The sequence below is a fragment of the Condylura cristata genome, unplaced genomic scaffold (assembly GCF_000260355.1).
Source record: "Condylura cristata isolate star-nosed mole 26May11 unplaced genomic scaffold, ConCri1.0 scaffold00011, whole genome shotgun sequence".
NCBI lineage: Eukaryota > Metazoa > Chordata > Mammalia > Eulipotyphla > Talpidae > Condylura > Condylura cristata.
Window position 1 is genome coordinate 18,517,579 of NW_004567112.1, and position 16,932 is coordinate 18,534,510.

Consider the following 16,932-nt stretch of genomic DNA (forward strand, 5'->3'; position numbering starts at 1 on the left):
GGTCACCTCCAGGGCAGGCGGGAATCGAACTCATGCGGAAGCGGCTTTAGATTCTCAGTGCTGTGCTTTAACCCACTGCGCCACCAGGGAGGGCCAAAACCTTGTAATTTTTAAAAGCCAAGTGGCCATTTTCTGAAATTTAACAATTAGTGTTAAATTTTTGTTTTGAGGTTTGTTCTTGTTTTTGTTTGAGGTAGCACCTCCTGTAAATTGTAGATCTCATTTGTTGAGTATACAACTTTCCCATTTGAGGACATTTGTCAGCTGCCAGTTTGCCTTGAGATGTGACACTGCCCTCAAATGGAACTTTTAGGGTATTGGAAGTCCTTTTAGCAATGTGTCAGATTTGGCTGAAGTCAGCTTTTCAGAGTTTTTATGGACTAGAAACAGATGGTTAAACATGACATTGTAAGTCACTTATTTGGGGCAAGAAGAACCTGCTTCATTTGAAGCATCCAGAGTTTGATGAATTGGACATCCTGTTTTTAAATGAGTGATGTCATTCATAAAAAACAAAGAAGACTCTCCTGGCCAGAGGGTTGCATGTGTGTCTAGGGCTGCATTAGTGAGGGCTAAACACAGTTAAAACCATTATTCTCAGAAACAAGCAACTAAGGTCTCTGAAGATACAGCAATAAATTTATTTGTACATTATATAAATGCAAACACTTGTTTTTATGCATATAGTTGTAATTTATTTAAAGAGTTATGTAATCTTAAAATCTTTCTTGTTTTAGCATTAAGATCTTAATACAATTTTGAATTAAGTGGAGCTGCTTTTTAGTTAAAATAATTTCGGAGTTTTATGATTTTTTGTTCGGAGGCTAATACATCAAAGCAGAAGAACGTTTGTGCCCACTGACTGTGGTCTTTTCTAGATCACTCCTACAGTGACAGTACGGATATGGTGAAGGTCATTGTGCACACCGTGCAGAGTCAGGACCGCGTTCTCAAGGAGCTGTTCGGTCATCTGAGGTAGAAAAGTGGTTTTATTTCCTATTGAAAGGTTAAGATACTTTATCATGTTAGTTTCAAACTATGATACCTCTGTCTGGTAAAGATACTAGACCTAGTTTTGGCAGCGCCCGGCAGCTTGACCACAGCTGTGCATGTGTGTCCTGCCTGCGTTCATTGCTTTGGAAATCAGTCATTGAATGTGATGCCAAAGGTGAATAACTTCTCCTGCTGGGTTTGGGGTTATGGTGTGCAGTCTTGAGGGGTGTTTGAGTGTCTGACACTGATTTAATCTCTCCAGCAAGTTGTTGGGCTGTAAGCAGAAGATTATTGATCTCCTGCCCAAGGTGGAAATGGCCCTCAGTAACATCAAAGAAGCTGACAATGCTGTCATGTTTATGCAGGGAAAGAGGCAAAAAGAAATATGGCATCTCCTTAAAATTGCTTGTGTAAGTAACTGTTAACAAATTATTTAATGTGACATTGATTTGCTGTAATTCCTGCAAAAGGGAAGTTCAACAGCATCATCTGTGTCCTCTTGCAGTAGAGCATATTTTATGTGGGTTGCTGCTCATGTTCCTTGCTTGGTCTCTGACTACCAACTCAGATACAGAACTTCATGATCATCCTTTGTTAACACTCTCCTTTCCAATCTCCTGTTTTTATAGACCCTACCCCAATTTGGGGCTGACTACCTTAGCCTGACTATGTAATGGGGTGTTTTCCCCCATTCTGTTAACTGGGGTGTTTTCCCCCCTTCTGCTAAACTGGAATTAGAGGAGCAGATACATTTCATTTTCGTCAATGAAAGAAAGGGACCAAGGACAGAATAGTTAGCAGTGATATGTAAAGGTGAGGTTACTTTGTATAGGAACTCCTGTCATACGTATTCCTAGTGGCAGAAATGTGAGTCCTAAGAATATGGCAGAAAATGATGTGAATCAGTGAAGGTGCTTGCCTATAATTAAAAAAATTTTTTTCCCTTTAGACACAGAGTTCTGCCCGATCCCTTGTAGGATCCAGTCTAGAAGGCGCAGTAACCCCTCAGGCATCAGCATCGCTGCCCCCAACTTCAGCAGAACATGAACCTTCTCTGTCATGTGTGGTAACTCCTCAAGATGGGTGGGTTCACTTTATAACAATAGATAGTTGTATTTTCAAGAGCAGGGGCAGGAAATAGACAGTAGAGCAATGGCTAAGGCCATTATAGACCAGGATTGAGTCCTGACTGTCTTTGTGATAGATAACCTTGTACAGTTAACTTGACTTAAAAAATACATTTCCTTATCTATAAAATAGGGACTACTGTGGAAATTTAATTAGATAATATATGTAATATGGTTGGGAAGTAAATATTTAACAAATGTTACTTATTAGCTCAGTTCAAGTTCTAAGTCCTGTCTGTTATTAGCTATGTCAATTCTTTTACCCAAACTTTATTCCTTCCTTAACTACTTATCTCCACAAGAAATTAAGCTATATAATTTGTCACTTGGGGGTCACTAATTGCCCGTCTAATAATTTTTTGGTTTATCCTGAACTTGGTGTTTCTAAAAATCAGACTTTTTCAATGCCTTAAATCAGTTTTACAAATAAGAACTCAAGTTTAAGCCCTATATTTTCTTTTATCAATACCTACTCTTCTGCTAAAAGCTGAATGACTATCCATTTCTGTTATTTTCTCAGCATACGATGTGCCGTATCAAGAGCCAGTGGCTCTTTGCTAGCTTGTGTATTGTCGCTTTTCTCACAACTCATGGAGACCTCTACAAGCACCAGCAGTTCCTGGAAGTTCTGCCCATAATTAGTTTTGCAGAAGTGCAGCCATGTTACATCACTGCTCAGGAGGTCATGCAGCTGCACATTCTTTTACTCTGCTTTTATGAGAGAAAAGTACATGGCAGGAAGGCAAGTTGATATCAGGTATTTTATTCTTTTAAAGAAAGCAAGTTCCAGGGTGTATCTTGGGGTCATTATAGATTTGGCCCAGAGTAATACACCCACAGCTGTAGCAGAGATTATAACTAATTATAGACTTCAGCAAATATCCCATAATCAGAATTGAGGCAAACAAAAGTTAATACTTTACTAACCTTTTTGCTTTCATAAAAGACATTTATGTTTGTTAGGGGTTTTTAATGGTTGCAAACGTCACCTTTACACAGGTAATTTCCAACTTGATTATTTGCAAAAGTGTATTTCACAGGGATTTACAATATATTTTATAGTAGGAACTTATTGTAAAGGAAAAGTAATTTCACTTATAATGTACTCATGGTACATAACCATCATTGATTAGGAACTTTTAGCTTCAATTTTTTTCATCTGTTGAATTAGAGCTGAATTGGAATTTAGTTCTGAGTTAATAGTGGCTATCATCCATGGTCCAAAGCTGATTCTCGTAGGGTAAGGACTAAGGCTTGGTAAAAGGGGAGGACAGTGGCCATGTGGAGAGGAAAGCGTAGAAGGTGGGAACCAGAATCAGGATTTCCCTCAAATATAAACTTCCAGGAATACTTCTTGGTTCTCAGTAGCTCCCCCATCACACTGTTTCTTTTGCTGTCCTCAGGAATCAGCTTGCTTGTGTTCTTTTTCATTGCTGTCATCTGCAGTTTTCAGCCAGAGTTGTTTTACTTCCCTAATCTTTACAGAACAGATTATATTTTCATATCGTCTCTCCTCATTTGCGTCTCTGAAGTAAGCTTATTGGTGTTTTCCATACTTGTAAGGGAAGTCCAGAAACCAGAAAAAATTAAAAAGAGACTTTTTATCTACCTGTGCCACAGATTCCCTCCTCCACCCCAGTTAGCATTTTCAGGGGGGAATAGCTGTGTGTAAATGCCACTTATATTTCAGAGACAAATATGCAGTGCTAGTGAATTTTTTGTCACCAGGGCTGGGCCAAGGCACTGCGTGGAGTAAGCAGCAGGACTCTGCCTCTGGGTGAGGAAACAGAGACTAAAGGAGTCACCTGCATTGGGTGCTACGTATCAGAGGGGCAGGCCCCTTCGACCACGGAGACTAGAAACTAGAGGAAACTCACAAGCCCTTTTGCTGAATTTGAACAGGCTTTGTTTTTTCCATCTCATAGGGAGACTTCAGCACAAATGATAGAAGAAAATTTGAACTGTCTTGGCCATTTAAGCACTATTATTCATGATGCGAATGAGGAACAGGGCAGTAGCATGGTAAGTTTTATGTGGGCAGAGAGATATTTCAGGTATGTTGGTGACCAAAAGGTCAACTTTCCAGGGTAGGCTTATGTAGCCTATTTGGGAAGCAGGGGGGGAGGGGGACAGAAGATCTCAGGAAAGGACAGTCTTCAACCTCAACTCTTCTCTTACTCAGGGGTGTACTGTGATTATGTTATCAGTATTTTGGTCCGTGAGTGGTGAGTTTTCATTGCAGTGTAACCACTAAAGATGAATGGTTTGTACTTTTTTACTTAGCAGTCAGTTTTCTCCAATAAAATGGGGTGGAATTTAAACTATAAATCAAATATAGTGACTACTGTGCAAAATGAATAATGTTACTACTGTTATAATTACTAGTATATATTATTTTATATGTAATAGTTTATATTAAAATTTGGTTACTAAAACTTGGAAGAACTACAATAAAATGTGCATTGAATTAACTTCTACCAAATTTAGTTTGATGTCAGCTCTTTGTGTTTCCTTTTCATTAAGAATAATTATTTATTTCAAATGCTAAAAAAACTGAACATTTTTTAATTAGCAGAAAATAAGATAAACTGAATTTTCTAATTATAACAAATTTTCACTTTTGATTTTTCAACTTCTTATTTTAAAATGTCCAAACATACAGGAAAGTTGCAAAAATGAATGCCTGTATACCTACCACTTGTAGACACCTTCTCATTGTAACCTTTTCATGGCTGATTTTAGAATCTTGATTGGAGCTGGTTGAAAGAATGACTTGCTCTCTGTTCACTATCCCGGTGGGAGTTGTTGCTGCACGTGTTGAAACTTGTTTTCTTTCATGAACCCATTCTTCGGACACTAGTCAACAGAAGAACTGTCTATGATTAGAAACTACTTACGATTTTAACACAGTATTTTAACTTCAGGTAATTTCAACTTCTGAACTTTGTAAGAAGTCAGTGGATTTGTTTAAATACTACATCTGCTTAGGAGTATCATTGTGATTCATTTGTCTTCAAACTTGGGAAAACATTGCTTATTTAACTGACTAAAAGAATCTTTTAATGTTTAACTTTTGGATATAAAGCCAAAGGTATATATAGAAAAGAAAACCTCAGCTAATCCGTATTCCTAGTAAAAGTTGTCTGCCTGTGTTTCTTGGAAGAGACTGCTCACAAGTAAACCTGTATTTCTTGAAGAAAAAAAACCCTACCTCCTTGTGTTGTACAGTACTCTTCCTGGCATCATAAGGAGTTGGCTCAGTCACATTTTCAATTTTACTGCACATTTGACAGTATTCCTTTCCTGCAAAAGGGATTGTGCATCTGTGCTTTTAATACCAGTTGAGGCACACAAGTGTACTATGTGTATATGTATTTAAGATGTACATTTAATAATATCAGAGAGATGATGCCTGTTAATTTATAATGTATTTGAAAACTTAACCTGTTTTTTTCACTTGTAAAAATGGTTAATTTGTTTAAGGAGTCTTTCATGTCTTGTCATACAAATTTATAATGCACTCCCATATGTCTAATCCCAAAATTCAAAAGACTGTATACAAGGGTTTTCTGTAAGGTTGGCAAAAATGCTCATTTGCTTGCAAACCTAATTTGAACTGACACTGAATCTACTTATCCCATCAGTGTGAATATTCATTTATTTTGCTGAGGAACTAGTAACCTGTTTCGTAATGGGGGGCAGGGTACTGTCACATACCCTGCTGGGGTGGGGGCAGTTTACGTAGTATGGTTTGTGCACTGAAATACCTTTGTAAAACCTGAAAATTTTGTAATTCCAAAACATTTGACCCTAAGGGTTTCAGATAAAGGACTGTGGAGCTCTATCATCTGTTAAGTAAATTAGAAGGTATTGTTTGTTTTTTTAAAATGTGAAATGCTTTTGTATTTTAGACAGTTTTTCACTTTGTATATTAAATGATTTTTATGTGAAATTTCTTTTTGAATCTGTATTCTTTAAAATTAGGTTCTAACATAACAGTTAAATATGTTGGAAAAGGGGGCCTCCCAAGTGGTGCAGGGGTTAAAGTCTTAGCACTATCAAGCTATCACCAGCAACTGTGGCAATAATTTGATCTTTGGCCAGGTAGCTGATTCACATGATACAGGAAATCTCTCCTTTCTCACCCCGCTGCTTCACTCTGCAATGTATTTCAGTAGGTCTATCTGTTCTGCTCCTCACTCTGCCTTTAGTGAATCCTCTCTCACACCCCTACCCTCTGCACCTCTGACCCACACCCCAGTTCTATGCAAAAATAAACAATCTTAAAGAAAAGGGTAAATTTAAAAATATATATCTGAGCTTTCAAATATTATCTGGAACAAATACCATCCCAGACATTCCTAGGCAATAAAAGTCCAATGAATGATACATGTTAGTGCATTTATTAGAGAAGTGGGTAGAGTGGCCTGGGAAGTCTTGCTCTTATAAAGACTTGAACAAGTCTATTTAACCTTTCTCATTTCCATTGTTACTAGTTATACTGCAGTAATTAACCACTTGGAGTCCCTCCCTCGCATCTGCCTCCACTCTAAGCCATGTTGCAGACGCACTGACCCTAAAGCCCTGTCTTCCCATATTTTCCCTGCCCAAGTTACAGGGCTCTCCAACCCAGCTCCTCTCCAGTTGTGACCCCATCACTAGCCTTTCAAGGTTTACAGCATTACCGCCCAATCTGTTCTGATATGCTGCCTTTATTTCCCTGTAGTTATCTCACTCCCATCTCTACTCTAACTTTTGTCCTTTTTTTTTTTTTTTAAAGTATAGGCTTTTTTTTTGAAGATTTTATTTTATTTGTGCATACAGAACTGGGATACAGGCCAGAGATGTGGAGGGTGAGAGAATTCACCAGAGACAGAGTGGAGTGCAGAACAGGCAGATCAATGAAATACACTGCTGAGGGGAGCAGCGGGCTGGCCAGGAGAGGTCTGCCACGCCATGTGGTCACCTCCGGGGCAGGCGGGAATCGAACTCATGAGGAGGCGGCTTTAGATTCTCAGTGCTGTGCTTTAACCCGCTGCGCCACCAGGGAGGGCCCTGTCCTTTTGTTTTTGATAATATTTGTATATAATGCTGACTTCTGAAAGAACAGAACCATACCCAGTGAAAGTGTCTTATCTCCAGCCATCCAGTTCAACCTCCCTGTGGAAAGCTGCATTCCAATCTTTGAAGCCGGGCTAGCCTAGCCTAACCTCCCACTCCTTCCACTGGCATTGGCTTTAAAGAAGCTCAAATGCTCACTGTCCCTTTTAGTCTTCCTGAGGGAACCCCCTGTCCCCACCACACAAACAGCATAGGCATGTGCTTTGTTCACTCTTCCTATTGGCCAGGACGACTTTTAAAGTCCTCACTGGATCAACATTCTGGCACATAATAGGTGCTTAAAAAAATACTCAGCGATGATGCAATTAGATGGAGTATCCTCTTCTCAATTTCCCTAGCACTTTGCTTGTAACAGGTCTGGGTGCACCTATAGCACTTGCTTGCCCATACAGTACAATTGGTCGAAAACCCCAAGTGGGCAAACCAACTTATCACTGAGTCAGAGTTCTCTGCACGAAAACAAATGAACCAGTCCCAGTCCGAAAGGCCCTCTCCTTCCCTCTGCACTGCTGCTTACTCCAGACTGCCGCCTTCCCTGCTTTTGCGGAGCAGGAGAGTCGCTGCAGTACACCGGGCACACCTCACATTCCTGGGCAGGGCCTCCGCGGCGGGTGGCTGTGGGAATTTTGTCCCGCCCGCTCGCCGTCTCCCCCGCCGCGGGGCTAGCGCTGCGTCAGTGTGCGTGCTCGCGCAGCCGCAGTGCCCGGCGAGTGGGCGGGGCCGGTAGTTGGCGGCGGTTGGCGCGGCCCGGGAGGCGGCTGCACGTGCGGGCGGGGGCGATGCGTCACTGATCGGTGAGGCGCGGCGGAGGGGTTGGCCTCCCTCCGGAGCCAGCGGCCGGCCCCCTCCCCAGTTAGTGTCTTCCTCGGGGGGAGCGTCTCGGTGTCACCACGCTCGCCGAGCCGGGGTGGCCCGCGGGCCGCCTGCAGCGGCGGGGTTGGCCAGGGAAGCGGCTCAGCGAAAGAGAGGCATGAGGAGACGGGGGCACAGGACCCCCCAGCACGGCCTGCGGGAGGGCACCTGGTGTCTGGAGGGCCCGGGTGGAAACTGGGTGGGGTGGGCTTGTCACTCACGGGGCTGGGGGGCCCCTTCCGCCCTCATCCCGTAGGAACCAGGATGAATATGACTCAAGCCCGAGTTGTGGTGGCCGCCGCGGTGGGTCTGGTGGTTGTCTTCCTGTACGCCTCCATCCACAAGATCGAGGAAGGACACCTGGCTGTGTACTACAGGTGAGCGCTGGGGCGCGTACAGGCGGCGCTCCCGCGGCAGCCCACGAAGGAAGCAGTTTCTTCCAAGTGCTGCGTCGGGTCGAGCGCTCCCCTGCCCTGGAAAGTGGTGTTGGGTAGAATGGGACCGGGGCAGGCGTTTGGCCGAGCGTCCTCCAGGTGTTGAGCTGTTTTCTTTCGTGCCTTGTGCGTTTTGTGCAGAAAGGAAGGCTCCAGCAGTGAGCCCGTACGGAGCGAGCTCAGGGACTCCAGTTTGTAGGAAAACTGGACGGGGGAAGAAAGGCAGTCATGACCCTCCCGTAACTGAGTGCCTAAGTTGTTGCGTGCCTGCCTTACGACTGACGGCTTTTAGATTGCAACCACAGGTGCTGTTTGTTTATGGCTGGCCCAGTTCATGGTTGGTTGTTCCTTGGACTTTTTTCCTTTAAAAGCTCTTCCTGTCAGGTTTTGGCCTGTAAGCCCAGATGCCGGTATAGCCCTGGGCCCCAGAGCCAAGGATCCAGCATTGGTGGGCCACCCTCCCCCCCACCTTTCCCTTTTCAAGCTGAAGACACGGTGTGGGGCTGTTCTTTATCGGAGCTTGAATAGCTTTTCCTGCAGCGTAACTGTCACTAGTTCCTTTTAATACAGAGGACAATTTGGAGAAATTGTGATAGTGGTATATTTGAAAGAGCTTCAGTTTTTTGTTTTCATCATTCTGCAAAACCGCTATCTCTACTTTTATGTCCACCCTGAGTCTTAGAAAGCTTTCCCTGTGCAGTGCTAGTTTCAAAGACAGTTTTATTAATAATACCCTTACCAGGTGGGTATGGTAGAGACCATTACAAACGACAGTATTCCGTGTCTGGCAGGTTCAGGTATGGAATAGTAATGTCCATCTGACAGTAAAACTAAGAAAAGGGTATTTAACTCTCAAAGACTTAGAGAAGCACCTCAGATAGTTCGTCTTTTCTAAATTATTTGTCAGGGACTCTTTGCAACAGTATAGGAAACTAAGTTCTGTAAAACTGCTACTAATATATAAAGGATGGACTTCATTTTTATATTTGCCCCTAAATGCTTCCTCTTTATAATTTGCAAGAAGTGCTTTCATCTTCCAGAATTTGGTGAACAAGTCCATATTTACATCCTATTTCCTTATAGCCTCATCCTCTCATCTTTCGTCTTGCCATGCTAATTCTTCATTGTTTTTAAAGAGACATAGTGTCCCCAGTAATATAATCACCTTGTAGGCAAATTAAAAGAATCTTACCACTTTTCTCCATCCTTGAAAATTTGTGTTACCTTCTTTTTAATAACCGGGTAATTAAATATATTATGTTTTGATTGGGCTCATGTTATATACAATTAAAGCACAGCAACTAAGAGCTATTAGTTTGTTTTTTTTCCCACAAGTATTTCTCAGAAGGATACAGACCAAACAGAATCCTTTGAAACAGAGAGTGCTTTTGGAGACCCAGAGGTATGGTTGGTTGAGCTTATGAAACAAAGTGTAACACTGGCAATTTAATTTGCTCTTTTTACCTTTTTAGGTGTGGCAGTATTTTAGGGAGCAGCAGTTGTTCAGCATGAGTAATTCTGATCATTGAGGCTTTAGTCGGTTAATACTTGAGTAAGAATGAATATTACATAGCATTTTAAATTTGGAAAGAGAAATTCTCTCTTTATAATCTTGTCAAATCGAAACGTCTTTTGCAGGGGAGGAGCTTTACTAACTAGCCCCAGTGGACCAGGCTACCATATCATGTTGCCTTTCATTACTACGTTCAGATCTGTGCAGGTGAGTGATTACTAGGGAAGCCCCACACTGGATAGACAGGTATGACAGGAGCAGTTACCACACATGTGGGTGGAGCTGGATTTCTTTATTGCTTAAGCAGACTGGTATTTACTTAAATGCAGGACTTAAAGTTCAGAGTACAGTTGTCCCAGCAGAAGTCATGATTTTGAACATCTCACTCTTGGAGTATGTTAGAAGTGTGCGCTAAGCAGTTTAGATCAACTTCTCCCACCAATATAGTGCTGTGCAGCAAGCATTCATAAGCATTCATAAGCATGGAACACAGTTAAGTAGAAATATAAGCCAGTGATTCTTTGGTTTAGAACAGTGTTTGGTTTCCATAGAGGCAGACTCCTGGGCTACTCGACATGAGGGATCCGAATTTTTATACACAGCTTTTCTGCCTTACATTTTTGGCTGGGACATTAAGCATCATTTTACATTGACCCTTAGTGAATGTTTAATTTTGAAAGCATCGCAGGATATATAAATTTGTGGTCATTTAGAACACTGTCTTGGCCATGGGAGACTCTTAAAATATCTTGACATAACAAGATGACAAAAGAGTATTAGAATATGACTACTTTGCAAGCTTGATGTGATCATAAATCTTCGCATTTGGGGTTTTTTTCTACCGTCTGCTAATTCTTCTGGAGTCAGAAAAATTACTGTATTTAATTAATCATATGGGTTTCCTACGAAGTGAAAGTTCCATTATGAATCTTTAAATTCCCCAGGTTTCCTTACAGTTCCTTTTTGGATGGCTTAGGACAAGAATTATGTTTGTTGAAGTAAAATGTAGTGTTCATTCCCTAGTCAGACTAATTTACATATCATTTTCCTGTATTTTGTTTTTTCACTCATGATTTGGTTGCCTCTTATCCCACCATCTCTCCTTCTGTTCCTTCTCTTGTACCTAAATCTTGCCTCCTTTTTATTAGAGGTCCTCTTTTTCTATTCTATAGCTCTTAAAATCTGTTATGTATTTTGGCCCCAGTCTTATTTCCTTTAATCATATTACCTGATACTGTTCTCTAAGATTTTGTTTATACTTTCTTTCCAAAATAATATCAACCTTCTTTAAGGCAAGGGTTGAGACACACTTATATTTATGACCTTTATAATTGTGGTAAAAGTTGTTAAACTGAGCTGATTTCTCAGGAAGCACTATACTGTGGTAAACATGGGTCCAGAAACCTAGAGGCATAGATTCTGGCCCTGATTCTACCATCAGTTTGGTTACATGACCTTGCAAAAACAACAATTGTAGACTTCAGTTATTCCTCCATGAAAGGAGTTTTAATTATGTGACCTCACCAACAACCCAAGCAGTATATAATGATGATAGGCCCTTCAAGATCAGGGACTTTTTAAGATTTGTTCAAAGCCAGATAAATCTGTTTCTGCTTTCTTGGAGCTTAGCATGTTGTTGAGTCATTCTGATGCAGAGATTTATAAAAGAGGTATGGACATAAATATTAGATTTTGAAATTTAATTGTATACATAGCAAATATATAACATTTGTTTGTATCTGTATATATATAAAAACACATTGTATAATGTATAATACACATGCTAATAAACTGTCAAAAGAAATGAAATCAGTGGAAAGTTTTCTATATAAACTAATATGCTTTGTATTTTTGTATTAACAAAAACATGTTAATGCTGCGCCAATAGCAATGTACTTTTTTTTTTTTTTAAAGATTTATTTATTTATTTGTAAGAACTGGGGTACAGGCCAGAGATGTGGAGGGTGAGAGGATTCACCAGAGACAGAACGAAGAGCAGAACAGGCAGTACACTGCTGAGGGGAGCAGCAGGCAGGTCAGGAGAAGTCTGCCTCACCATGTGGTCACCTCCGGGGCAGGCGGGGATCGAACTCATGCGGAAGTGGCTTAAGCTGCGCCACCAGGGAGGGCCCCGCAGTGTACTTTCTTTGTATGTGAAGCAACAGTATTCTAGGAAATACATTAATAAATCCATTTTTAAAGATTATTCTTGGAAGACTGTGATGTAAATTAAATTCACTTTTTGGAATTTTTCAAACATAGCAAAAGACAATTCCTGTAAACAAATGGGTTAACAAATTTCGTAACTGAAAGGAATTTACATGATGTATATTGGGAAATGTGAAGTCCCGTATATGATGTAAGAAAAAAAAATGCTTATAGAAATAACTTGAAAACCTTTGGCTTTTAAAATATAAATAGCATAACTAAAAACTTATTTTAAAAATATTATTCAGGCCCTCGCTGGTGGTGCTACAGGTTAAGGTACAGCACTTCCAGCTGGCAGCAGCCACTTCTATCTATCCCACCTGGGACGTGACCCACATGGTGCAGCAGACCTCTCCTGACCTGCCCGCTGCTTTCCTCAGCAGTGTACTTCATTGATCTGCCTGTTCTGCTCCCTATTCTGTCTCTGGTGAATCCTCTCGCAGCCCCTGCACCTCTGGCCTGTATCCAGTTCTGTGTGCATAAATAAATAAATCTTTCTAAAAAATTATTCATAATAGAAAAATCACTTGTGAGATAATATTTTTAAAGTATGTAAGAGGACCTGAAGAGAGGATGTTAAACTGAAATTGAACATTTGAACTCCTAGTTCTTTTTTGAAAACTGATTATAGAGAATATCCTTTAAATAGGAATGTATGTTTTATTAAAGTTGATGTGGAATATGGAAATAGGATTTGATTATCGTTTTGAAGGAAATAAAATAGAACTTATATCTTTATCAGTGCCCCTCACTTTACCTAGAACTGTCACTAGTGTTTACCATCATAACCCTAATCTCTTAACCCTGGAGTTATATTATTTTCCCTCCTGGACTTTTTTATTTATGTATTTCCATTTCCATGGCTTGTATTAAATTAACCACAAAAAGTACTTTAGCTGCCTAATCATTGTTTTTTTTTCTTTGCCTCCAGAAGTGATGGATAATGAGAACTGTATCACATATGAGCAAAGGAATTAAGTAAAAACAAATTTTGAAGGTTCATTTTGTAAATGTGTATTAGTTGGCCTAGGGAGAGCCCAGGCTCTCCAGTGAGCATTCAGTATCCACCACCCAATATCCCTGACTTTTCTTCTCAGAATTTCACCTCTCATGCATATCACTCCTCCCATTCCAGGAAGACCTTGATGTGCAGTGTGTCCTCAACTTGTATATCTGAAGAGGATATTATGGAACTTAAGGTGTTCCTCTACCTCCTCTCTTCTTCTTTCTCTCCCTGTAGACCTGATTTTATTGGATTATGAGCTCTGAGGAAATAGGGATCATTCTTCCTCTTGCCTTTGTATTCCATATGCTATGTTGCTCTGTGCCTAATGAGAGGCAATGAATGCAGAATGCACTCACTGGGTGCTCATGGATAGAAGGCTTTAGAATGCAGTAGAAAGTCATTCTAGGCCTGGCGAAGGTGTGACGAGGGCATAGTAATTAAGTACCAGATTGTTGGTTCATTAGGAGGAAGCAGTACTGGTGGTGGTACTCCTGTTAATAAGGAATTGAATATACCTTTTGAGAGGTCACTAGGACCTGAGCTATAATATTGGTTATAGCTTTAGAGGGGAAAAAAGTTGCTGTTGATTTCAAAAGCCTTTGGGGTGTAGACCACTTGTTTGCATACTATAGTTCTTTTTATCCTAATTTTAAATAGTAATATTAGCAGTGGAATCAAAGTTCAGAGCATAAGTCTTAGCAGTTGTATCCTTGTGGGTAAGCCATACAATTTGCAGTTCCAGGCAAATAAGGGCTCTGATTTGGAAATTGAACATTGAAACTTACCTAGTGCATCTTGATTCAAACAATAGCAGTAAGTATTTTGTCTCAAGTTTTTTTTATGTTTAGTAGAATGCTGAAAGAAATGATTACTTTGACAGCTAATCTTTGGAGACTGAAATTGTAATAGAGCTCTCTTGTACTTACCTCTCAGCAGTTCTCTGGAGGTTTTCCTCGGAGACCAGTAACTTTGACTGTATGTGTCCTGAATATTGATAAGATATGTTTTCCTCCTCAGACGACACTACAAACTGATGAAGTTAAAAATGTGCCTTGTGGAACAAGGTAAGCTGTCTCCTTGCTTACCAAGTTCATCTTCATTTAGTTCTGGTGGAGTTTTCTTTTCACATCTTTTAAATAGGCATGGTGGTGCTCAGTTCTCAGGCCTTTGAGCAAAGGCCTATTGCCAAACAGGAGCTTTCCATCTTACAAGCCATTGGGGTGTGATTAGGAGAAGAAAAGAGAGAGTTTTAGCGCCAACAGACTTAATGTCATGTATCAGGACTGCCATAACATGCTTTATTGATTCTTATTTTCAGTCTTAGGCTCATGACTGCATTAAGCAGAAAGCACAGAGTTCCGACATACTCCTTGCCATTATACCTGCCTTGTTGACTTTTCTAAGCTTGCTTTCCTGATTTGTAAAAATCAGGTAATAAGGCCTACCTTGAGGAATTAGTGTAAGGGTTAGAATTAGTGAATAAAAGGTGCCTAATGCAGCACTTGATGTAGGGTACATGCTCAGTAAACTTAAAATCAAAATCAGCTGACCCACTTCTCATATGTGATACTTATTGAATGCTATCTAATTTAGAGTTTGTTAATAAGTCTGGGAAAAGGCCTGAGAATGTGAATTTCTGGCATCAGTTCTCAGGAGATGATTATACTGCTAGACTGAGGACCTCACTGAAAATGAAAGCCCTAAAAGAAGTTCAGAGAGACAGGCAAGTAAGACCCAAATTTTTTCCAGAGAATAATTAGTACATTGAATTGCATCAAAAGAATGATAGGAACTTCAAGGTATTTTTTTAATACCTCAGTCTTAAATAACTAGCATACCATGCTTTTAATGTCAGTAGAAGAAGAGAAATACATTTGAAAAGCAGAGACCCCTTTGTTTTAAGTTAACATATATGATTATCAAGTTACATATATGATATATGTAACTCTCTTTTATGGATTCTCTTTGGAGATGACTCAAAATTAGCAGCTGGTGAGATTCTGGATAAACTTCATTTTCATCTTTATGCTATCATATTGTCACTGTTTTTAAGGTCTGTGTTGCTAGGCTATGAAGTGTGGGATGCTTTGGATTACCAAGACATGTCTTTCTAGAGTGTCAATTTTACTTGAAGTTTAGGGGAAAATTTCTTTTGTTCATATTAGAACAAATATAGATTAAAAAGTAGATTAAAACTCTTAGTGAAACATTAAGATAAGGCAGAAATCCAAGAGTTTCAGCTTATCATTGGTCTCCACACATCTTGGGGAATTTTTTTTACTTTGTTCCTTTATGGAAAAGTTTGAGAAGTACACCACTTTAACTGTTGACTTCAGGTAGTCAGGACAAAGCAATAAATTGCCCTTGGCTATAGGGTTAGTATCTTGTGAGCTGACTTGATCACAGCAGCTAGAGAGGTCAGCCATTAGCTACGAGAAATCACAGCTGAGTGTGTGGGACTACTTGGGTAGTGACTACGGGGGTCGTTGTTAGTAGTGTGTATGTCTAGATTTTCTGTCATGTGGGATATGTTTGACAATGTGGGATTAATCTGAGATTATAATAGTTTTGTATTTGGCTCACATTTTTTCTATTTCTTTGTTTTCAGTGGTGGAGTCATGATCTATATTGACCGAATAGAAGTTGTTAATATGTTAGCTCCTTTTGCAGGTACGGTTCCTATCTGTTCTCTTGTTTTTATAGTTATAATTACACTGTAACTGAGAGATTGTCTCAGGAAAGGAGTAAGGTTAAAATTTTATGACCTCATTCATTTCTGATAAATTAAAAAGAAATATTTCTGGGATGTTTTTCATTTCTGGGGGATGGAGGCAGAAATAGTTCACAAGTTTTGGATAGAGTTGACTTTCTAAAATTTTCTCTCAGCTGAATGTTTCTAAGAACAAGATAGACAATTGATTATTTCTAGAAAGGAAAAGGAGTATTTTTTTACTGGTCACACTGAAAGATAATTAACCTCCCTGTGCCCTGTGACTTGTGATCATAGAAAACTCTCCCAGTTGAGATTTGCTATAACTTGCAGAGCAAAGTCCTCAATATAGTAAAACATTTTCTTCATAACAGTGAAAACCTGCAAAGATGGAATGACTGCTGTTCAAATAAAAAACTTAATTAAAAGTTCTAAAGAAAGACCTGTCCCTTTTTTATGTTAAATTTTTTTCCACAAGTTTTTTGTGGTAAAAGGCATAAAACTATGGAATTTATCATCGTAACCATTTTTACGTTTACATTCACATTGTTGTATAGCCATTTGTCTCCATGACTGCTGTTCTTGTAACTACCCATTCAGAATAACTTCTCATTATCAACCCCCTGCCACTACCTAGCATTTGCCAATCTACTTTCAGTATCTGTGATTCTGAATACTTTGTTATCTGATATAAGTATCTTTTTTTATGTGTGTGTGTGTATGTATCTTGTTTATCCATTCAGATAATATTGGATTTATAATACCAATTTTGAATTCTATGCCAAGGGAAATACTATTTTGGAGGGAATAAGGAACTATGAGACTTTTCCATTTTGTTTATCCATCCATCCATCAGTGGACACATGTGCCACTTCCATGTCTTAGTTTTAATAAATAATGCTGTTATGAACATGGGTCTCTATGAGATCCTGCTTTCAGTGGAAAGAGCTACCATTTTATCTATATTA

The 16,932-nt window shown here is 39.7% G+C and overlaps 2 protein-coding genes across 6 annotated transcripts in view; both read left to right on the forward strand.

Annotated features, from left to right (window-relative positions):
- CHUK (conserved helix-loop-helix ubiquitous kinase) overlaps positions 1 to 6,037 on the forward strand; it is a 32,265-nt gene extending 26,228 nt beyond the window's left edge. For 2 of the 4 annotated variants that reach the window (XM_012723897.1, XM_012723899.1), the window contains 5 exons: positions 879 to 975; positions 1,256 to 1,403; positions 1,943 to 2,076; positions 4,046 to 4,142; positions 4,863 to 6,037. In XM_012723897.1, coding sequence (XP_012579351.1) covers positions 879 to 975; positions 1,256 to 1,403; positions 1,943 to 2,076; positions 4,046 to 4,142; positions 4,863 to 4,892 — 506 coding nt within the window. In that variant the 3' untranslated portion in view covers positions 4,893 to 6,037. Of the gene's footprint in view, positions 1 to 878; positions 976 to 1,255; positions 1,404 to 1,942; positions 2,077 to 2,640; positions 4,143 to 4,862 lie in introns of those variants that run through there. The other 2 variants (XM_012723900.1, XM_012723898.1) reach the window with 2 other exon arrangements.
- A 1,944-nt stretch (positions 6,038 to 7,981) lies between these two features.
- ERLIN1 (ER lipid raft associated 1) overlaps positions 7,982 to 16,932 on the forward strand; it is a 33,349-nt gene continuing 24,398 nt past the window's right edge. The window contains exons 1-5 of one of the 2 annotated variants that reach the window (XM_012723958.1): positions 7,982 to 8,035; positions 8,350 to 8,470; positions 10,166 to 10,247; positions 14,272 to 14,318; positions 15,863 to 15,924. In XM_012723958.1, the coding sequence (XP_012579412.1) occupies positions 8,358 to 8,470; positions 10,166 to 10,247; positions 14,272 to 14,318; positions 15,863 to 15,924 (304 nt within the window). In that variant the 5' untranslated portion in view covers positions 7,982 to 8,035; positions 8,350 to 8,357. Of the gene's footprint in view, positions 8,094 to 8,349; positions 8,471 to 10,165; positions 10,248 to 14,271; positions 14,319 to 15,862; positions 15,925 to 16,932 lie in introns of both variants that reach the window. The other variant, XM_004680542.2, reaches the window with a different exon arrangement.